This window comes from Rattus norvegicus, chromosome X (assembly GCF_021556685.1).
Source record: "Rattus norvegicus strain SHRSP/BbbUtx chromosome X, alternate assembly SHRSP_T2T, whole genome shotgun sequence".
In the NCBI taxonomy this organism is placed as follows: Eukaryota; Metazoa; Chordata; class Mammalia; order Rodentia; family Muridae; genus Rattus; species Rattus norvegicus.
Window position 1 is genome coordinate 107408365 of NC_141554.1, and position 23957 is coordinate 107432321.

Here is a 23957-nt window from a genome sequence, read left to right on the forward strand (position 1 = left end):
TGGCAGAGACAAAAGCGGGGGGGGGGGGGAGAGGAAGTGAAGGGGAGCAGGAAGAGTCTGCCTTTTATTTAGACTGTTATGTAAATGTGGGAGGTAAACCAAATGGATGCTGGGAATTTATGGCCATTGCCATGTAAACAGATGCACAGGTTCCTGTCACTTATGGGTGACATCACCACTGGGTTCAGAGGAGAAAGCCAGTTCCTAATAACAACATACCTCCCTTTTTCTTATCCCTAAGGAGAGGAAAAAAGTGGGGAGAGGGAAGTTGATGGTGAAAGGGGAATAGGGGCATTGTGACTCTTAGACTGTTTCCTGCTGTCTTGAGGTGTCGTCAATTTCAGAGTATAACTGACTTTGACCATGAGGAACCACTTGTTAAACATTCACATCAGGCTCCTCTAGACAATGACTGGGAATCTTATAACGGGAACTGATTAATAGTTTGGTTAGAAATTTTCTGTATCTCTCATTGAAGGAATGTAGAGACAAGATTAATGAGGCAGGGAGTGATTAGTAACACCAGAAAGATGACTAGAAAGGGTGTTATGAAAGGGAGTATCCACTTCCATATAGAGTTTTCAAAAGTCCAGGAACTGGAGGCCCCACATTCCTTGAAATTCCGCATGTCTGATTGAAGCTCCTGGATTTTCCTTTTCAATATCCCAGATTAGTTGGTGTAGAAACATCATTCTTCTCGGAAGAACAGGCAAAGACCACCTTCTTTAGCTGTCAGGACATCCAGCCCCCTTCGGTTCTGAAGCATCACAGCTGCCAAAGAATCGGTCTGTTTCTGGATGGTAAGCATGGTTTCAGACAGTTTTTGAAAACCGTTGTCAAGCTTATAAGTGAACTTATTATATTGGGTCATGGAAGTAGTTATCCCTGTAGTCCCAATGCCAGCCTGTATGGGTATCCCTGCAGCGACCAAGAGTAGCACGACCTGAACTGCCCTCTTGTGTTGGACAGCTATCATATCTACAGCTGGGATTGGCAGGGGTTTGTTTCCCTGGATTACCCCCAGCTCAGGGAAAAGGAGTACCAATGTGCAAATCCCTGACTAGCTGGCAGGCAAACGATGATATACCTGGGTGTTACAGAGGATTGACGTGTTTTGGACTGCAGGGCATTGTAGCAGAGATGGGGTATCAAGAGTGTGGTTCTTTTGCAGTCTAGGGAGCTTACAGTTCCTATAGAACATGTCCCGGATATCTTAAAACAGTTTGCCATGCCAAAAAGAGGGATAGAGAAAAGGTATGGAGTCATGGCAACATCAGAACCAGGGAGGCTGACAAACGGTGAGATGAGGTTACTTGACAGGATCACCAGAGAGGTTGTAAGTGGTAATCATGAGCTAGTTCCAGGGGGTACACATAGCCAGCAATCTTTAAAGCGACCAGGTCAGGTGACATTAAGGAGTTGGTACACCAAGGTCAAGGTCTGAAGCAAAGGACGAAATGACAAGTTAGTGCCATTTATTGGGGGGATGTCAAAGAGGCAAGGACTTCTGAGGAGTATTTGATTACCTCCCCTACTTTTCCAATATCTAAAGGTTGGGCAATTGAGACATATTTTCTTTGGATGTAAATAGTACTTACTGGGATCCTGGCTTGATGTTTATGGTAGAGCTTACCAACAACTCCTGTTTCCCACCTGGGATTCCATGGGTCTTGTATGTACAAAAAGAGTGTCTTATGTTGTTAATAGAAGAAGTGATTGGTCCGTGATCCTAGCATATGTATTTGACAAGACTAATATGGGCAGGTTGGGGGTTTAGCTCAGTGGTAGAGCGCTTGCCTAGCAAGGCAAGGCCCTGGGTTCGGTCCCCAGCTCCGGAAAAAAAAGAAAAAGAAAAAACAAAAAAAAAGAAAAAATAAAAAAGACTAATATGGGCAGCACCCATATTTATCTAGACATCTTTTATAATCATCTTTTGTCTGATTAAAGAGAAAGCAGGTAAAGAGATCATAATATTTAGATGGGATAACAGATACAGGAATGGCAGCAGTTTGGATCAGTTCCTGGCACCCAGCCATGGAACAGTTTCCTGACCCTATTTGGAAAGATTGTTATCTGTGGGGGTTTCTTGAACCTCAAATCTCCAGATGTCAGGGCTACCCTGGATGGAAACAAACAGCAAGCAGAGGATGAAAAGACCATGTCTAATCCAGTGGGGTTGAGCGCAGCTGATGGAGTGCAGTCTCATTTTCTGGGATTGGGGACAAGGTGAGTGGTCTCGATGTCTTCTGGAGCTTAACAGAGCACAGTCCTGTTAGGGTCGATATGTATGAATGTTTAGGTGGAGGGATGAAAAGTTTGAGGTGAGACAGGTGGACCCAGTGAAGGAGTCCCTCTAGTTTAGCAGCTGTAGGTGTCACAAGAATTACCTTTAAAGGGCCTTCTCATTTAGGAGAGAGGGGTGAGGGCTGATGGTTTGGAGGGAATAGAAGAACTTGGTCTCCAATATTGACAGGGGACAGTGTGTGGCCGAGGTAGATGGTGGTCAGCAAAGTTCCTTAGGAGAGAGCGGAGGTGGCAAAGTAATGGGGTGAGTAGATGGTTTGGGAGGGGAGAACATTAGGTGAAAAGCCAGGAGTTAAGACTGGATATCCACACATGAGTTTAAAGGGTGAGATGAGGAGAGTTCTCTTGGGGAGAACTTGTAGTCTGAAAAGAGCCAGAGGTAGGAGGTTTTTCCTTAAGAGCTCAAATATGATAGGCTTAAGTCCCCTGAGACTCCGGAGAGAGAAGGGGGTATTGAACTGTTCTGGATGACAACAGGAGAATGATGTTTAGCAATAGAGGGGTTCTGGATGTCCTAGACTTGGGGTCTACCTGAGAAGCTGGTAAAGGAAACAACATGTCAGTGTTAGTGGGTTGGCTGGCTAGAAGGAGCAGAGGGGCTACAGGCAAGCTTGGGTTTAGGCGAATGGGTGGAGAAAAGGAAATAGAGGCTCCCAACGTAGCTAGAAGATCCCTTCCCAATAAGGGGACAGGGCATGCTGGCACTACCAGAAAGGAATGGGTGAGAGGTACACCCCTAAAAATGCAACTAAGTTGTGGGGTCTGGTGAGGAAGGTTGTCCTCCTACCCCTACAATAGGAAAACAGAAGGGGAAGTGGGTCCCCAAAAATCTGTCAAAACTGAGTAAGTGTACCAGTGTCTAAGAGGTAGGAGATGGGCCACCCACATACCATGATGGCTACCCAGGGTTGTCTGTTAGTGATGGCAGTGGTTAGACCCCTTCTGTTGTCCATAGCCAAGCCTAGGAGATCAGCTGGAGGGTTATGTGGGAGCGATGCCCCTCTCTCCTGCTCAATGATCGACAGAGATCGACAACGATGTCCCTCTTGATGGCACCTAGAATATAGCCCCTTGGTTGCAGAAGCTAGGACAAACCCTAGCCCAGTGACCTTATTGACTACATCTGTAGCAGGAGCCTGGTGGTCTCTTAGACTTAGAAGACCAGGAATTCAGGGCAGTGGCTGAGGCTGGTCGCACAGCCTTTGCCAACATATGGTATTTTTGTCTGTGGGCTTTCTCATCTCTCATGGTACACATTGAAGGCCAGCGCCAAAACTTCTGGCTGTGGCGTTAGAGGCCTCCTCTCTAGCTTTCTTAGTTTGGCTTTTATGTCGGGATAGCTCTGGGTAAAGAAGTAGGTCATCAGAAGTTGCTTACCTTCTGGGTTTTCAGGGTCCAGATTAGTGTACTGTAATAAAGCCTCTGTGAGGTGTTCCAAAAATTGAGATGGGTTTTTCCTGTTTGTCCTGGTAACCTCTTGGAGTTTTTCAAAATTTACTGGTTTTAAGGCTGCCCTATGGAGACTGGCCAGGTGGCAGGTTATGAATCTTTCTCTGGCTGAAATACCTCCTGTGGAATTATAATTCCATCAGGGATCTTGGTCAGGTACTGCCTCAGATCCGATTGGATATGTTCTATCTGTTTCAATTTTGTCTCCATGTGTCCTCGCATGTTCCCAAACTCGCCTGCATTTGTCAGGAAGTAAATTCTTAATGAGGATATATGTATATCATGGAAAGTCAGACTTTAAGATTGAGTAATGTACTGAACCTCTTTAATAAAGGCAGAGGAGTTAGAGGTTTAGGAACCCTATCTGCTTTCAATTTGAGAAAGTTTATTCAGCGAGACTAGAACATGTATTCTTACCAGGCCATTTACCCCAGCGACTTCCCTTAAAGGAAGGACTGGTGCTGGGTCAGGTGTCCCTGGGTGAGAAGGACTTGGGGGTTTGACTGTGGCCTTAGAGCAGGTGATGGGAGGGGTAAAGGTAGGTGCCAATGCAGGGCATCGGGGTGACCTGTGGCTGGCACAGGAGGAGGGGAAGGGTCTGGGAGGGTTGAGCAAGGAGGCTCTGAGGTAGCCTGGTGAGAAGTAGAAACTGAGGTGCTGACTTGGGTTTACTGAGGCGGTGGTTTGGGTTTTTGGAGACGTGAAACCAGGTCTGCAGTGGAAAGGAAGCGTTCGTTAGCTGGATCGAGTGTTGTAAGGTCATCTGGTAGAGGTTTTATGGCTAAGAGAAGTTGGATTGGGGAACAAGAGGAACACAGAAGGGTTGGAGCAAAGGTAGGTAAACACTTGGGCATAGGGAACCTCTTTCCATTTCCCAGACCCCTGGCAGTATATATGAAGATCCTGTAAAATAATTGAATCTAGTGTGCCCTTAAGGGCCATTAGTGGACCCTCTAGAGGCTATATATGGCGACTCCCAGACTCACCAGAAAGTGTCCCTACATAGGCCTAGGAATTCCTGAACGGCTGCAAGAGCCCAGAGGGACGTGCTAGAGGCACTTTCGAGGGGGTAGTCACCCAAGGGACAAAATCTTATCTTATATGTCAGCTAGGATGCTAGTCATAAGGACTGTGGTCATGAAACACCAACCCGTTAGCCTATAAAGGCTGATCAGGCCCTATTTAGGAAATCCGGATCCTCCCTGCTGACTGGAAGAAAAACCTTACCAATATGCTGATATTTGTACAAGAATTTTAGCAGTCTAGTAGCAGGAAACATGAAATTGTATGGTTGGTGTGGGCCTGTCTGACTGAGTAACCCATGTGGGAGGAGCTAGCACCTCGTAGTAGACCGTGGTGGGCAGCAGCTCACCTAGTAGACCTCTGTATGTCTGGCAGCAGCAGCTCATGTGGAGGAAGTCTGTGAGTCCCGCAGTGGCCAGCAGGTGGCAGTGGCGGCGACAGCGGTCACCTGGACGGGGCCTGGAAGACTCGGCGGGGTGGTAGCCCTGGGCGCAGCGGGTATGTATGTGGGGAGAGCAGCTGTGCCAGGCAACAGTCCTTGTGGCCGGCACAGTGATGGTCACTGTACCTGCCAGCACCAGTCACAGTGACCTCAACAGCAGCTTCCGGCAGGCACAGCTGCTAGAGTTCCTGGGTTTTAGCACAATGTTGTGATAGAATTGAGACTCGTGTCCAGACAGGCTACACCAGGCCAATGCAGTTCCACACGGGAGAGGTTTATTTGCAGGACAGAAACAAAAGGGGGGAAAAGAGAAAAGGGGAAGGGGGCAGAAAGGGTCTGCCTTTTGTTTAGATGGTGATGTAACCACTCGCAGGTAAAGATGGGAAGTAAACCAAATGAATGCTGGGAATGTATGATCATTGCCATGGCAACAGACATGCAGGTCTCTGTCGCCTATGGGTGATGTCACCGCTTGGTTCAGAGACAAAAGCCAGTTCCTGATAGAAACAAGGTAGATATCAAAAGATAAGGCCATCCTCTTTGTTATAATATTGCAGAATATCTGCCCCATTTGTCAGCTGCAAGTATAGTGTGTACAGAGAGAGTTTATTGCGACTAAAGCAACATACTAAGTTCTGTTGATGGCTACATTAGATATTGATCTAAAAAGCTGAACGTAGCAGAATAGCCTAAATTTACAAGGGTTCAATAAACCAATTGTATGGATATACTGAGCAAGTGCAGTCTTTCTTCCAAGAGTAACTTGGCTAGATGACTAGTATAATTGGGTTGATGGCTAGTATAAATTAGTATAATCATTTTTCTTTAGCACTTCTGAGAATAACAAGTATTGCTTGATGTAAAACTAAGAGGAAATATACTGTTATATATTTTGATATATATACTCATATATGAGACATGGGTTGGTAGTCAGAATTTTTTTCACTTTTTTATTATATCTTTACTTATTTATTTTGTGCACATGTTTGTGTGTATGGCTATGCTCATGGTTCTGTGTATATTTAGAGGTTAGAGAATAATTTGTGGGCTGGAGAAATGGCTCAGCGGCTAAGAGCACTGACTGCTCTTCCAGAGGTCCTGAGTTCAAATCCCAGCAACCACATGGTGGCTTACAGCCATCTGTAATGGAATCTGATGCCCTATTCTAGTGTGTCTGAACACAGAGACAGTGTGCTTATATATAATAAATAAATGAATCTTTTTTAAAAAAAGAATAATTTGCGGGAGTTATTGTTTTGAGATGTAATAAGGTGAGGGTAGTACCTGGCAGCCCATGCTAATGTGTCCCCTTGAGAAACCACACCATTCAACAGACCTGGTATATAGGGGGAAGGGAGGGGAGTGAGGTCCTGGAGAAGTGGTAGAGGCAGATGAAGGAGATCAGAGCCATGAAGGCAGAGTTGGGGGAGGGCGCAGAGAGGAACAGAAAAGGGAACATATGGGTAACATGGTTGGGAACATGTTGGTAAAGAAAGGGAGGGAGAGGGCCAAACTGGGGTGGCAAGCAATTCTTTTATATCCTGCTCACACCTGGCTGCAGGTAATGTCGCTCATGATGAAGTAAGGTATTGCTAGGTCCCTGACAGGAGCCTAGTGGAATTACCTGTAACCCAACAGTTATTCTCTCCTTTTGTCAGGTGAGTCCCAGGGATTGAACTCAGTGTCAACTGACTTGTTGGTAGGTACCTTTACACACACATCTGGCTGGTCCTACTTTCTTATCCCCACCCCCCACCTCTCTCTAAAAGATAGGGTTTCATTATGCAGCCCTGGCTGGTTTTGCTTTATAAGCATGCACCGATATCCTCAACACAGAATTGTTAAGTAATTCTTATCAGTTGATAAATGTATGGCACAATCAAAAACTGGGTAAATGATTTTAATAGATAGCCCTCTAAAGAAGGTGTACAACCAACAAACCGGGGAGGGGTGCTTAACATTATCCTTCTTTAGGCACATAAAATCTAAACAACAGTGCACAACCTCTGTGGCTTTGGGATTGACCTGAGCAACTGGGAGTGAAGACAGACACACATACAGAAAACGGGACAAGGTGGGCCTGCATTCTGGAGACAGATCAGCAAATGCTAATCATATGTAGCTGACAGAGGCAGTGCATTTATTATATACAGCTGAACAAGAAGTACATTAACTAATCTCCATGAGGGGGTGTCTATAGGGGAGCAGTCTCAGGTTGCAGTCACCTGGGAGGAAGAATGTTGGGTAATACTTTCTGTACACAGTCAACATCAGTACTTGTTACTCCCCTGAACCTGACTCTAGGAAGGCCTTGCTGTTGCTGTGGCCTTGAGGCACTGGGGTCCATGGCATGTCAACAGTGCACACTGACTAAAGACTTCAACCAGTCACCACACCACAAACCACTTTATACCAATTTATATGTACATTTTTAATAAATGGGAAACATATTGGCAAGAATGTGGAGAACTGAGAAATTATCCATCACTAGTGGGAATATAAAAGGGTACAGCAAATATGCAAAATAGTATTTCTTTTGGCTTTTGAGACAGGGTCTCATATAGTCTTGTCTGATTTTGAACTCACTAAACTATCTCTGAACTCCTGATCTTCCTACCTGTCCCTCCCCAGATGCTGGAACAATTGGCACCCGCCCCCACACCCAGCCTCCTTTTCTCATTCTTTTTTTCAGGCTTTTAGTTTTCTTCCTAGAAGTTGACGAGAGATGAATCTTAATATCTTAACTATGTAGCAGTAAGATGGAATTAACAGCAGCTTAGTTTCAGTAGTTACAGGACTCCTCATCCTTTTCTGAGTAGTCTCCTCCCACCCCCACTGATGCTGTAATTGTCCCGAGTTCCATTTATACATACTGTGAATCCAGTCACATACATTTATGAATTTGGTGGTTAAAACGTTCAGAGAAAGAAAGTAGAAATAACAAAGCAAAGATATTGTAACTGGTGGATTGAAAAAACTAAACAAACAAAAAATGACTGTAACAAAGCAATTTATATTTACAGAAAAAAAGTGAGTTGACAGTGCATAGTAAAAACCACAGTCTAATTAAGAACATATCACAATGTCTCTAAGACGGATGGCATACACAATCATGGTCAGGAGCGATTACATTACTATCTCAGTAGGGGTTTCTGTTGCTGTGGCAAAATACCCTAAACGACAGCAACTTGGGAAAGAAAGGGTTTGTCTCACCTTATAGCTTGTGGTCCATCATTGAAGGAGGTCAGGGCAGGAGCACAAGGCAGAACTCATGCAGAGGCCACGGAAGAGTTCTTAATTGTGGTTCCACATTCTGCTCCTTCCCTTGGGGTGTTCAGACAGTGTTACACACTAGGCTGGAAGGATGAAGCAGAACACCCAAAGGGTGGGGTCTGTAGGATCCCGGTCAGGCTTGGAGTGCTGGGGAAAGAAGACCTTCTCGGGGGATTTTAGTGTTACACCTCTTAGACAATATTCAATAAAACAGCTCTCTTGGATGGTATTCAATATTGTGCACATACACTTTATTTGGGGTGAATCAAGGGATATATAGATATAGATATATAGGTATAGAGATATAGATATAAATGTAGATGTAGATTATCCTTGGAGAGTGGGAAGGGTTCTTAGGGTGAAGTTTCATTGCCTGAAGTATTGTGGGAATACTTCATTTGAATGGAGAAGATCCCAGCAGGAATCTCAGGTGCTTACTGAGCAGGTTCTGGAGAGAGGAAGCTGAAACTGGGATTTCACCAAGGACTATGTGACGTTCCTCAGGTAGAAGATTGGGAGAGGCAGGCACTGCAGAGCAGGCAAAGAATAGGAAGCCCCACTAAGAATAGAGAGACCTCCATATTGCACAGAGCTCAGGAAAGATATCAGGACATGCTAGACTACCCCCTTAGTAGTGAGGTATAATGTTTGCTCCTCATGGCTTGCTCAGCCTGCTTTCCAGGACCTCCTGCCCAGTAGTGCCTCCACCCACAGTAACCTGGGCTCCCCTGCATCAACACCAATCTTGTAGGGACATTTTCTCAATTGTCATTTTCTCTCCCTAAATGACTCTTAAGTTGTGTCTATTTTTTATAAAATTAAGCTGCACAATTAGCAACTTATTTTGTGTGAATATACTTTATGATCATTATAGAGTGATAAAATTTCTTACTGTAGAATTTCTTAGAATGTTTCCTGGTTGTTAACTTCCGTGTTGTTAAGCAATATATGGCTGTACTTCTCTCGTGGTTTCCCAGACTGTGCACATAGGTTCTCATACTACTCAAACGCCGTGATGTTCTAGTACATCTGTACCACTGCTTGACAAATACTGTACATTATCATTAACTCTGCTCTCTGCTATACTTTGGAGTATTCCCTTTGTGTTGTGTACCTTGATTTTTAAAAATTGTGGTAATACTCATGACTTTAAATTTGCCACTTTACTCACTTTTAACTACACCTTCCAGTAGCATCAAGTACACCTGGCAATGCAAAGGTCACTGTTATTTTAAGAACAATTGATCATCATAAACTGAATCATTTACCCATTATAAAACAAACAAACAAAAAAACCCCAAAACATTAGTCTTTGTGGTGTTTGTAGAAACACCATTCTAGTTTCTGTTTCTGTCATTTGACATTCCTAGTTACTTCACATACATAAACTATTGCAGTATCTGCCCTTTTGTGTATTGTGTTCACATACCATAATATTTTCACATTCATTCTTGTCACATATATTATAATTTCTTTTCTTTTTCAAGGCTGAAAGGATATACATTGTATGTATATCCCACATTTTATCTAGTCCTCCGTAAATGAACATTTTGGTGCCTATCATGAAAAATGCTGCCAAGGACATTGGTTATACAAATACACATTTGCATCCGTCATTTTAGATGAATTTAGAAGTTCAACCTCTACGTTATATGGAAATTCTGTTTAATTTAGAAAAGACTTTGCTTTTCATAGACTCTGCACTGTTATACATTCCCATAAGTGATACACAAATATCCTAACTTCTCCATGTTCTTCTCAACATTTGTTATTTTCTGTGCTGATATAAGATAATCATTCGTTAATGCGGTTTTAATTTGTATTTCCCTGATATTTAGTGATGCTGAGTAACTTTTCCTGTGATCATCAAGTCATTTTCTTTGGGGAAATATAGAAGTACTTTATCTTTTTTTACAACGAAGATTTTATTGGAAATTTTTTATTCTATATCCTAAATGTTATTAGTCACTTAACATATTTACGATTTGCATTTTTTCCCTATCTTATGAGCTGCCTCTTCTCTTTTGTGACAGTGTATTTGGAGATACCAAAGTTTTGATGTAATCTAACTTGTATTTTTTGTTATTATTTCTGTGTTTTGGTATCGGATTCCAGGAATCCCTCCCAATATTTCTGACTACTTTTCTTCTGTGTTTTCGTTTACTAAATTTTAGTTCTTATGTGTTTGTTTTACTTGTGCACATTTTGGCATAAGGTTGAAATTTCTTCTCCAATTGTCTTAGTTGTGTTTTACTGCTAAGAAGAGACACCATGACCAATGCAAGTCTTATAAAGGACAACATTTAATTGGGGCTGGCTTACAGGTTCAGAGGTTCAATTCATTATCATCAAGGCACGAACATGGCAGCATCCAGGCAGGCATGGTGCAGGTAGTGCTGAAAGTTCTACATCTTCATCTGAAGGCTGCTAACAGAAAACTGACTTTCAGGCAGCTAGGATAAGGGTTTTATACCCCTCACTCACAGTGACACACCTATTCCAATAGGGCCACACCTCCAAATAGTGCCACTCCCTGGGCCAAGCATATACAAATCATCACACCAATCAATACACTGTGTGTGTGTGTGTGTGTGTGTGTGTGTGAGAGAGAGAGAGAGAGAGAGAGAGAGAGAGAGAGAGAGAGGGAGAGGGAGAGGGAGAGGGAGAGGGAGGGAGAGGGGGAGAGAGAGAGAGAGAGAGAGAGAGAGAGAGAGAGAGAGAGAGAGAGAGAGAGAGAGAATATGAATGAATATGAATGTTGAATTTGAGACAGGTTTTCATCCTACAGCTGGTCTCTGGCTGGCTTCAAACATGCAGCCATCCTCCTGCCTCATCCTCCTACATGCTTGGATTATAGGCATGCAAGTCTATGCTTTGTCTAAAGAATTACTATTTTTGAAAGAACGTTCTTGGGAAATGACTTTGTCAGCAGACTCAAAGATCTAAGTTTATTAAAATGCCGCCATGCTTTTTGTTCTCCCCTTGTATAGTCTGAGCTCCTAGTCACTGGGATGGTACGTCCAGGATGGCTCTTCCCCTTCAGCTAACTGTCTCTGGCGTGTCTCATAGAGCCATTCAGACTTCTCCTTCACCTAGTTTCTTGTGATTCTAAATCTACTCAAGATGAAAATGAAGATTAGCCATCACAATACCTTTGTCACATTTGAACATGTATTCGAGGGATTATTTTGGACTCCGTGGTATATATGATTGGTTGATACTTCTCTTTCTCTTCATGATTCCATATTGTTTTTCTTACTGTAGTTATGAAGTTAGCTTTGAAATTAGAAAAATACTAACCTTCCTTTTGTTCTTTCCCAAGATTGCTTTATCTGTTTGAGGGTCTCTTGAAATTACACATGAATTTTGAGATTTTTTTTCAATATAAAAAAATCATTAGAATTCTGATTCAAATAAACTGATTTTTGCATTGCTTTGCTTATATTTTAATGTGTGCAAAATATTCAGTGACATCTTAATATAGTTTTCTAATCACTGCGCACAGAATGACTTTCCATTTATTTATGTCTTTAATTTTCTTCAGTAGTGTTTTCTAGTTTTCGGTGTATATGACTTTGGCCTCTTTAAGTATGTGTGAAGATTCTAATCTTTCAATGCTGTTGTGATTTAAATTTTTAGCAGATGGCACATGGCTTATATATGGACATGACCCAGTTTTGAAGTTTTCCATTCTTTCTTTTGTTTTTGTGTGCACATTTGATGTGTGTGAATATGCGTGCATATGGAGGTCCGGGGGCAGTGTTCAATGGATGGCTCTCACCTTGCACGTTGCAGCGGGCTCTGTTGTGTGTGCATTTGTGCTGCACACTCCAGCTTGGCCAGCCTGTAAGCTTCCGGGCACTTTTCCTCTCTCACTTCCTATCTGGCTTTAGGATCACAGATGCATGCCACCACTTCTGACCTTTTACACTCTTTTGCATGAGTATTGATTGGGGCTTGAACTCCCATCACCAGGCTTGAGTAGCAAGTGCTTTTACCCACCGAGTCATCTCTCCAACCCCATGAAACATTTTGTATGTTGAAAATGTGTTGATATTGTTTATTAACTTCGACTGGCTCTCTGTAAAATCTTGGGGTTATTTTTTTACAGGTCATCTGTATAAAGACTATTTTATTTATTTAATTCTAACTTATATGCCTTTTATTTGTTTTTCTTGTTTAATTGCTGTAACTCTGACTCGAGCTACTGTGTTGAGTAGAAGTGGGAAAAGTGGACATCCTTGACTTGTTTTTGATTTAAAGGAAAACCTTTCAGACTTTGATTTTGTTATATGAGTTTGCTGTAGACTTTTCACATGTGGCCTTTATTGTGTTGAAAAGGTTTCCTTTTATTTCTAGTTAGTCTTTTTTTTTTTCTTTAAAAAAGTTCGTTGACAAAGAACTGTAAGCAATTGAGGAAAGCTGGAAGCAGGAGAGGTGGTCTTCTCCAGGGAAGAGTTGTCCAGTACCAAACAGCCCTGAAAACATACACACAAAGCCACATCATAAAGACTGAGTAGGTTATATTTAGGAATATGTGTGTGTGTGTGTGTGTGTGTGTGTGTGTGTGTGTGTGTGTGTGTGTGTATGCAGGCAATAATAGTGAAAAAGAGGCTATGAGTTTGAAGGAGAGCAAGGAGTGGTATGTGGGGGGATTAGAGGAAGGAAAGGGAAGAGAGAAATGTAAGTATATTATAATCTCAAAAATAAAAAAGTGACATCATTTCTGGATTGCCCATTATCTAAAGACAGCTATTTGTGTTTTGAGAAAATTACTTTTTACAAGTTTATCCACACAGCAGAGCAGGGTGTTGTCAATAGTCTTTCTGCCTTATGCTTCTATTTTTCCCTACATAAAATAAACTGTATTACAATTTTTAACTGGAGTGTGATTTTCTTTCAGCTGATGAGTTTAGTGAGAATTTTACTACACTTTGCACCACAGGGGAAAATGATAAAACAATTTAAAATGATTGCATACATCCCTATCCTGACTCTGCCATGTAATAAAAAGACATTCACCACCGCCAAGTCTATTGTATTTGTATTGATCGTTATTTCTACATAAATTGATAAGTTTTCCTGTTTCTTGATTTTTAATATGATATATTACATTGATTTCTGTGTTTTTAATCACCCTTAGGGATAGAATTCATCTGGCCATGGAACATCATTCTTTGGCTGATCAATTTTATCTGTTAGTGTTCTGTTAGCAAATTCTGCATTAGTATTCATAGAAGGTAATTTTTCCTAGGCTGACAATGTAGCCTTATGAAATGAGTTAGCATTCTTCACCTGCTGCTTCTTTTCAGTCTTGTGGAAGACTAGTATTAATATTAGTATTAGCATAATTAGTATAATTATTAGCAGTTTATCCTTCAAATATTTAGTATCTCTAACCAATAAGACAATTTGGTCCCTGTTTCCCTCCCTCCCTCCCTCCCTCCCTCCCTCCCTCCCTCCTTTCTTTCTTTCTTTCTTTCTTTCTTTCTTTCTTTCTTTCTTTCTTTCTTTCTTTCTTTCTTTCTTTCTTTTGAGGAGACAGAAAGTTTCTACAGAACCCCGACTGACCTGGAACTCCTCACTATATAAATCAGTCTGCCCTTGAACTCATAGAGATCCACCCACCTCTGCCAAGTGCTGGAGATAAAGGCATGCACCACCGTGCCCAGTCTTCATTAATTTTCTTTTATGAGTTTGCGGTTTCTGATTTAATATCCTTACTAGGTATAGGTCTATGTAGATTCTCTAGTACTTCATTATTCTGTCTTCATAAGTTGTATTTCTAGACATACATATTTTATCTGGTTGTCTAGTTTGATTGCATTTAATCGCACACAGCACTCATTTTTATTTCTCTGAAAGTGGTAATCGTCAAGTCCAAAAGTAATTAAGGAAACATTGTTCTCTGTAGTTCTGTAGTGCCTGCTAGCATAGCAAAGTGCATGCTGTCCTTGAGGCCCACTCAGTGCCTGTGTTTTTTCTCAGTTCTGCTTGTCCCACCCCTTACCCTAAATTTCTGCAGCTTTCCTTCCCCCAGTGTCTCATTCCTATACAACCCTGCCCTTTTGGCCATATGCTCTCTTGGTTCTCTCTTTTGTCTTTCTCTCTTGGTCCTCCTCTCTTTCTCTTCTCATGGCCTGGTCTAATCTGCTGGCTATGTTTAGTCTCATACTTTCTCTGCCTGCTCTGGACTCTTCCAGATGCCTTTGGCTTTACTCTCCTTCATATTTACAATAAAAACCTTCCACCCAACCATACCTTGAAGCAACAGTGTTGTCACTTTATACAACAATGTTTCTAATTTGATTTATGACTATTAAATTTGGTCATTTTTCTCGCTTTATTCACTCTATCTAAAGATGTGCAATTTTTCCAAAGACCGTTTTTAATTGATTTGTTTTCTATTTTGAATCTACCCATCTCCTCTGTGATGTTTATCATCTATCCCTCTATTTCTGCTAGTTGTGGCTAACATTATGCCTTTTCTAATTCTGAAACTTAGGTATAGATTATTATTGACTTGACATCTTTTAAAACTAATGCATGTATATTCCTCACTGTTACTGGAATGTTTATTTATTACTTGAAAATTTTACACATGTATATCATAAGTTTTAGTTATTGTTACCACCCCATTCTCCTCGGTTCTTCTACCTCCCTCCTCACTAAAGCTTTCCTTCTTTCTGTCAAATCCCCTCCCTGCTTTCATGTCTCATTTTTATCAGGTTAATTTGTAGCTCTGTTCACTCCTTCTTAATATGTTCTTTTCAAGTTTTCTAATGTGAAATATGCACAGAAATCTCTAATTTTACTGTTAAACAATGCCTTATTTATATTATTTATATTATAAGGATTTTGATGCTTTATTTTATCATTCTTTTCAAAATACATTTTAAAAAAGAAAGAAAGGAAGAAAGAAAGAAAGGAAGGAAGGAAGGAAGAAAGAAAGAAAGAAAGAAAGAAAGAAAGCAAGCAAGCAAGCAATGACCACTATCCCTGATGAACTCAGATTTTCAATGCTGCAGCCAGAAGAGAGCACTAGGTCTCCTCTTATCAGTCTCTGATTTTTTTCCTTTTCTCACCTAGGCTAGAAGACAGCAAGCCCCAACAATCCTCCTGTCCCTCCAACCCTGGGAGCTAGGATTCCATGTTTTTTGGGATCATGTGGCTTATTATGTGTATGCTGGGATCTAAGATCTGGTCCTGGTGATTTTAGGACAAGCTCTGTTAACTGTCCAGTTCCTGAAGTAGGTTCTTATAAACAACATAGTTCCATCTTCATTTGATTTCATGTATGCTGAATGAATCTAATTTTTAATTAGAGTATCCAGAAAATTCATGTTTAAAATGGGATCTGGAGAAATGACTCAGTAGTTAAGATCATGTCCTGCTTCTTGTAGAGGACTTGAGTTTGGTTTGCAGCACCCACATCAGGTGGACCCCAGCCCCTTATAACTCCTGCTCTAGGGGATCAAAATCTTCTAGCCTCCTGGGCACTTGCACTCATGTGCAGATACCCCACACACACATACACACAAATACATACAATTAAAAAATTTAAATATATAGACTTAATATTGAGATGTTTGGATGTATATGTTTCATTTGTTATTACTTTATGGATGCTTCCATGATTTCAGTTTCATGGTTTTTCTCTTTCTATGTATCATTTCTGTTTTTAGTTTAGCATTTACATTAGTCTATGTAGTATTTTAGCATCTTGATTATACTTTAATGCAATTTTATGGTTATTCTAAAGCCTGTCTGTCATATGTTACTAAATATTTTACATCTCATTTCAAGTGAATCTATACTGTACTGTTTCATAAGTACTTCACGTGCTTTCTGATAATGTTCAAGTTGTCCCTCCTATCCACTATAACATTGTTTTAATTCATAAAGAATATTCATGAGCAATAATTGTGGTATACACTTTGAATCGATATTTAGAATAAGCTTATCTATCAGTCAACTATTTAAAAATATTAAAATTTAATATACCCATTCTTCAACAATCTTCATTTTCTCATATATAGATCTACTTATACAATTTTCCATTGTTTGAAGAATTTACTTTAATATTTTTTGCCACAGTCTTACCAGCATCAAATTCTTTCAGTTTTTTTTCCTGAAAAATGTATTTTTCATTTACATAAGAAATAATCATTTGTTGAACACAATATTTCAGGTTGGAATTACTGTGTTCTCTTCCTTAATGTTTTATATATTCTAGTGTAGTTGCTTAAAGATTGTAGTTTCCAAACCAAAACCCAGGTAATTCTGATTTTTGTTCCTATAAGTATTTGTTTATTAACAAATTCCTCACTAGCATAAAATTCCCCCGAACTATGTATCCTCACCTTTTCTCCCTTGTGAGGTGTTGGTGGACTCATTGGATAAAATGCTTGCTGTGCAAGCAAGAGGACCTGAGTCCGCATCTCCAGAATCCTGGTAATTCTAGACATGGTAGTATGTGCCTGAAGTCCCAGAACTCCTACAGCAAGATGGGAGGCAGAGCCACGAGGATCCCTAAAATGTTGTGAACTAAGTAGCCTAGTATATGCACTAGTTAACAAGAAAAGCTTCTGTTGTGAATAAGGTGGAAGTTAAGAGTGAACATTGGAGGCTGTTCTCTGACCTCCACCTGTATGCCCAAGCCTTGCCTGTGTACACACACACACACACACACACACACACACAGAGAGAGAGAGAGAGAGAGAGAGAGAGAGAGAGACAGACAGACAGACAGACAGACAGAGACAGAGAAATAGAAAGAGAGAGATATAGAAAGAGACAGAGAGGAGACAGGCAGGCAGGCAGACAGATAGACAGAGGGGAGGAGAGGAGAAGAAGGGGAGATAACTAGACTTGATGAGGATATAGAGAAAAGGGAACCCGTATACATGATTGTTGAGAGAGTAAGTGACCATGAATTGTGGAAAAGGGTACAGAGAGCATCTAAAAAGGAGAGTACGATCAACAGCCCACATATGGGTAAATACCTCTTGTGTGGCAGATTCCTGGGGAGTGTGAACAAATGGTAACTGAGAACAGATCAAAGTACGGATGCCAACAAAGCCCATTTTAATGAGCCAATTTGTTTTATTGGTGTTGTTTTCAGGAATGTGGGTGAGGGGTTACTTACAGGAGCAGAAATGACCCAAAGACAGCTGAATCACCAAAGCCCACCCCAACATAGGTAATGGCTTACAAAACATGGAAACTTGGAGCACAACCCACAGCCTGTGGGCGGTACAACAGTCTAGAGAGGGCCCTTTCCAGGCAGCTCAGGTAAACCGAGCCTCTTCCAACTATCCTTGGTGGTCTTTCATTCTTGCAGGCAGTTGGGCTGGTGTGCCTCTTCCAAACAGCTTGTCTTTTGTCTCTTTTTACTGACTCTCAGCACTTCTTACAGCTTGTGTGTGCTTGGGAATGGGGGCCAGAGCTAATGGATCTGGTCAGTATCAGGGACTTCCCAAATCCTCTGAACTGTTTTCTGCCTGTGCTTCTCAGCAGGATGGAAAGATTCACACACCCACCTCAGAAAATTCAATTGTTTCATCTCCTTTAACATCCTGTATCTTAAGGCGCAGAGATAGACAGTTTAATCTTAGAGGAATTGCTACAAACAATATCCCAGGGAAATGAAGTCAGTCTGCTTATCAGCAGTTTGATACTTATTGAAACACTATGCAATGGCCGGTGGATTTAGAAACAAATGCAGTGTAACAACTCATGAGTGAACAAAGAATATGCTATTCACCATTTTGGGAGAAGATAATCCTTTCGTTTGAGACAGCATAGATGAAACTGGAAGATGTTATTGATGAACCTGGAAGAAAGATGGATAATGTATGTTCACACTTACATATAGAATTTAATAAAGCTCAACTTACAGATGGTGTGGAATCATGGCTACAGGTCCTTGGTCTGGGGTTATAAATATTTGGTTAGATAGGAGAAAGAAGTTGAAAGAGTCAGTTGCTCCTCATGGTAACTATAGCAAATAACAATATATTGTACACTTGAAAATGCGAAAAGAATGAATTGTGAGCCTCGTTTGAATCACAAAAAAGAAAAGTTTTTGAAATTATCTCAATTTAACCATTCTACAGTTATATATACCTCAGAGTAAAATATTCTATATGGTAAGTGCCGGAAGCACTTTTATCAGTGAAATAAAACAAAAAAGCCATGTGTGTTCATATGCACTGCATTCCCAGCACTCGGTGAAACTGAGGCAAGAGGACTAAGTTTGAAGACAGCCTGAGTTACATAGGTAGACACAGTCAGAAAGAAAAAAGGAAGGGAGGGAGGGAGGGAGAAAGAAAGGAAGGGAGGAAGGGAGGGAGAAAGAAAGGAAGAAAGGGAGAAAGAGAAAGAAAGAGATACAACAACAAAACAAATAAGCCCCAAACGAAATCCCAACATGTGCATCAAATGTGCATTGACAGTGAACTGAACTTAGAGTGAATGAAAGCTTCACATTCTTTTTTCGTCCCTTCCGTTTTAGTTGACATACATACAAAGTTTTAAAATAGAGAAAAGTAGGCATATTGCTCGAACCAATTTAAATTTAAAATGAAAACAGCACAGGCATGGGCCATCTTCCCCATGAAGGGCTGAGGACAGGAGGCTAGCTGGGGTCAGACAGAAGAGCGTGCAGGATAGACACTGACGACCCTGAAGATCTGCATCATTGGCAAGAGCGGCCTGGGCAAGTCCAGCCCGCTATGAAATTCACACATGGTACTTTTCTTCAGAACCTGTACCAACAATAGCTATTGACTTTAAAGTGAAAAAGAATTTAACTAGATGGAAATAAGGCCAAACTTACCATATGGGAAACTGCTGGCCATGAGAGGCTTAGAATTAACTCTCACCTATTATAGTACTACACAATGTGTTATATTAGTTTATGACATCATAAGAAGAGACACCTCTGTTAAGCTGGATAGTTGGTTAAATGAAGTAGAAGCATACCATACTAGAAAGGATATAGTTAGCATGCTGATTGGAAATAAAATTAATAAAGAAAATCTTGAAGTTGATAGAAATGAAGGCCTGAAATCTGCACAAAAGCATTCCATGTCATCCATAGAGACAAGGCTGAAAACTTGTGACTCTTCAGTATGCCTTCAAGAAAATTGTTGAAAAGATCTGTTAGACACCTGGGCTGTGACAAAGTGACAATCAGAACAAAGAAATCAAGCTGCCACACATGGACGAGGAGCCCCTGGTGATTGCTCTTCTGTGTGATAAACCCTGGGAAGTCCATCCTTGCATATTTAATCGGTGCCATATATATATACACACTCTTAAGTGCTATTTAGAGACATTGCAGTTTGCACATAATTGTTTTCATCGTGGCAATGAATATTTTCAGGAAAACCCACTCAATAACTTTCCCAGATGAAATGTTATGGTAAGCATGCCATCTGTAGTTTTGCTTTTATGTAACATAAACTAGGTATACTTTCCTGAGTGTATGTGGTTTATGGTTTACATTGATCATGTCGTTTTGAAAATGTCCATCTGTCTAGTATGTTTTGCTAAAGGTCTGCTGTGGTTTTCTTTTTATTTAAAAGCCTGGATCAATTACTATGTTACTTGCTAGTAGAACTAGAACCAGGGGGAGGTATACATGTCAACACGCCTCTCTAGTTTCCCGTAAGGAATAGCAAGGAGCACAATTCACAGCTTTTCTAAGATGCTAGAGATTCTTTGTAGTATGAAGAATCAGTCTAGGACAATTCATAATTAACTACTGTCTGTTCTAATGATGCTTCCAAAGTAGTCTGATACTTCCAAAGTATGGATGTGGTAAAGCAGTTTTGTGTTTTATTTTCCTCCAGTTATTGGCTCAGTTAAGCTAGCTTTACTCCTGTGATGGACACCTTGGATTCATGACCCATGACGCAAAGGTTTAGTTACTTGGCATACAACAGAATGGCAATAAGACTTCCCATTATGTGGGTTTTAGAAGAGCACGAATAATGTGTTGTAACTCCCAATATTTGTACTTCTAAAACCACCATCTCCTTTCACACATATTGAGAGTGTCTGTCTAGGTGCCTCAGCTATAGCTTGTGTAATGTATAAACATTACTGTATCTTATGCCTTCTGTAACAGCTGCTCATTATTTTAAAAAAAAACTTTCTATGTATGGAAGATGAAGGAGAATAATACTAAATGATCATTTGAGAAAGGGATATTGCTTCTGGATTCTGACGTGAGGGGAAAATGCTATTCCAATGATCATTTACTCTAACAAGTACCTACTATGTCTTACTCAGTGCTCTATTGCTGTGAAGAGACAGCACGACCACGGAAATGCTTATGAGAGAAAATAATTAATTAGGGCTTGCTTACGTTTTCAGAAGTTTACTTCATTTTCGTCTTGGCAGGGAGCATGGCAGCATCCAGGCACATGTGCAGGAGGATCTGCAGGCAACAGGAAGAGTGACTGCCACTAGGCCTGGCCTGGGCTTCTGAAAACTCCAAGCCCACCTGCCAATGACATACTTCCAACAACAAGGCCACACCCACTCCAATAAGGCCATACCTCCTAATCTTTATCAAGTAGTATCACTCCCTAATGGCCAAGCATTCAAATGTATAAGCCTGTGGGCACTATTTCTATTTAAACCACCACATTACACTCCCTGGCCCTCATAGGCTTGTAGCCATATCATAATGCAAACATGCTTTCAGTCCAACTTCAAAAGTCCTCACAATTTATAACAGTCTCAACGCTGTTTAAAAATCCAAAATCCAAAGTCTCTTCGGAAACTTCATAGCATCTCTTAACTGTAATCCCCCATAAAATCAAAATCAAAAAGCAGATCACATACTTTCAACATACACAGGGTATACAATATCATTCTAAAAGGAAGGAAAGGGAACATAGGGAGGAAATATCACCAAAGCAAGACTGAGCTGCATCTCCATGTCTAATGTCAAATCACTCTTCAGATCTCTAACTCCTTTCTGCTTTGTTGAATGCAACACATTTCTTTCTCTTGGGCCGGACTACACCCTGTTGGAAGCTCTCCTTGGCAGGTATCCCATGACCGTGGCAAGCAAGCTCCAACATCTTGGCATCTCCAGTACAATCCAGGCTTCACTTTCACAGCTTCACTCAATGACCTTTCTGGTCCACCATGTAGGGACATCCCTGACAAATGACTGAAGTCAGCAGCTTTCGCTAACTGTGCAGGGAGATTCCATAACCCCTTATCTCTAAAGCCAGAACCACATGGCTGAAGCTGTCACAGCCTACTGTTTGCTGGGATTGGGACTTGGCTTCTCATTCAATTACATCTGCATCAGATTTCTATTGTTGATGGTTTCCTTTACTGCTTAAGGTTTTCTTTAATTCTTTTTCGCAAGTTGAAACTTAGCTGGGTGGGGTCTTGTTCTGATGTCATCACTCATTTAAGTCATTTTAACATCAGAATTTCCTTTAAACTATTTTATTTTCTTGAGCACTGGTACCTGCTTCTCGTCAGTTGCAGTTTTTTGTATTTTGCCTTTTTTTTTTTCATTATAGATCTGGATAAGAGTGCCCATTAACAATTGCAAAACATCTGCCAATGCCATTAAACTCTTTAATTTAGCCTCAGGCATATTTTCAGACAGGGGAAAGAAAGCAGCCATATTCTTTGCCAATATATCAGAAGAATGATCTTTAGTCCACTTCCTACTTCTTTTCTTCCGAAAGCTCATGAGTCAGGCCCTCACATTTCATATCATCCTCTTCCACTGTGTTCCATGCTTTTACTAGGATGGCCCATCAAGCCCCACTTAAAGTGTTCACCTGCTTTTCTAGTGCAAAGTCCCAAAGTCCGTATTCCACCAACAAGCAGCATGGCCAGGCCTGTCACAGCAGTACCCTAGTCCCTGGTCTTAATTGAGTGCTCAATTGCTGTGAAGAGACAACATGACCACAGCAACTCATAAAGAAAGCATTCATTCCTTCAGGGCTGGCTTACAGGTTCAGAGGTTTAGTCTATTATTGTCATGGCAAGAAACATGATACTGGAGAAGAAGCTGTGAGTGCTATGTCCAGATTTGCAGGCAGCAGAATGAGTGAGTACCACTGGGCCTGGTTTGGGCTTCTGAAACCTCAAAGCTCACACCCACTAGCACACTTCTTACAACAAAGCCACACCTCTTATTCCCTGTCCAGTACCATGACTCCCTAATAGCCACACCTTCAAATAGATGAGCCCATTGGGGCCGTTCCGATTCAAACCACCACATAATAGACAAGCCAACCTATACAATCCAGTTACCATCTGGAAATAGGTCCAACAAAATAATTTTGCTGAAAACATTTAAAGGGTGTTTCTGGTAGGTAGATCATATATAGAAACTTGTAAAAGGTTAACATCTCTTTTCAAACTTTATGGTAAAAGTAATAGGATTTACGTAAACAATAAAAATAGCCCAGGATTTCAGAAGCTTTGAATAGTCAACAAATTGAGTATATTATGTATGAGACATTGTTCCTACTTCTTGGAAATCTATTATAGAGTAAAAAGAAATACTCTCTTCATGGAACTTTTAAGGATGGAGGAAATAACAAAAATATAAATAGATAATATTGAATGGTAATAACTGATACAGAGAAAAATAATAGTGTATGAGGATAGTGTGTGTTAGAATGTGGGAATAATATTTTCAATGGCATAGAGAAGTTCTCTTTAAGAAGGTTAAAAAGTAAAATGAAATGAAATGAAGTGAGCAATGATGCAGAGTATTCTAAGGCTGAGAAAGAAGAAATGAACTTCTTGGGCATTTTTAAAAACAGTATCATAGTCGGTGTGGCAAAAATAGAGACATCAGTGACTAGCGAATGGTAGAGCTGATTGCTTAGCATGTACAGAAATCCCCAGTACTATAGAAAAAATGAAAGAGGCAAAGAAACAGTGAACGGAGATGATTGTACTGTGTGAAACAAGAGCCAAACCATGTGAGATAGAGAGATTCACTGCTAAAGGAGTTTGTATTTTATATTGGGTCTTGTTGAAAACCATTAGAAGGTTCTGACAAATGAATTGTTGTAATGCGACATACTTTTCTTCAAGGATGATCCTTGCTACTTGTGTGAGAAAAACATATGTGGTGGTTAAAATGAGAATGACCCCCATAGGTCCAGAGGGAATGGAATTATTAGGAGGTGTCTTCTTGGAGTAGGTGCAGCCTTGAAAAGAAGCTGGACTTGCAGCTGGAGGAACTGGCTTTGAGGGTTTGGATGCTCAAGCCACACCCAATGTGTCTTGCGCTTCCTACTGCCTGCTGATCTGCATGTAGAAGTCTCAGCTCCCTCTTCAGCACCATGTCTGCCTGCATGCTACCACACTTCCAGCCATGATGGTAATGGATTGAACCTCTGAAATTATAAGCCAACCCCAATGAAATGAAACCAAACATCCTGCAACATTTCCCCCCTTTTAA

General features: G+C 40.8%; 1 protein-coding gene and 1 pseudogene across 2 annotated transcripts in view; both read left to right on the forward strand.

Moving 5' to 3' along the window:
* Positions 1-23957, forward strand: part of Gprasp1 (G protein-coupled receptor associated sorting protein 1) — a 51780-nt gene that overhangs the window by 18069 nt on the left and 9754 nt on the right. The window contains exons 4-5 of one of the 2 annotated variants that reach the window (XM_087601002.1): positions 670-800; positions 6877-6917. In XM_087601002.1, coding sequence (XP_087457128.1) covers positions 670-800; positions 6877-6917 — 172 coding nt within the window. Of the gene's footprint in view, positions 1-669; positions 801-6876; positions 6918-23957 lie in introns of those variants that run through there. The other variant, XR_015646661.1, reaches the window with a different exon arrangement.
* LOC147998319 (ras-related protein Rab-18 pseudogene) lies at positions 17423-19973 on the forward strand (annotated as a pseudogene).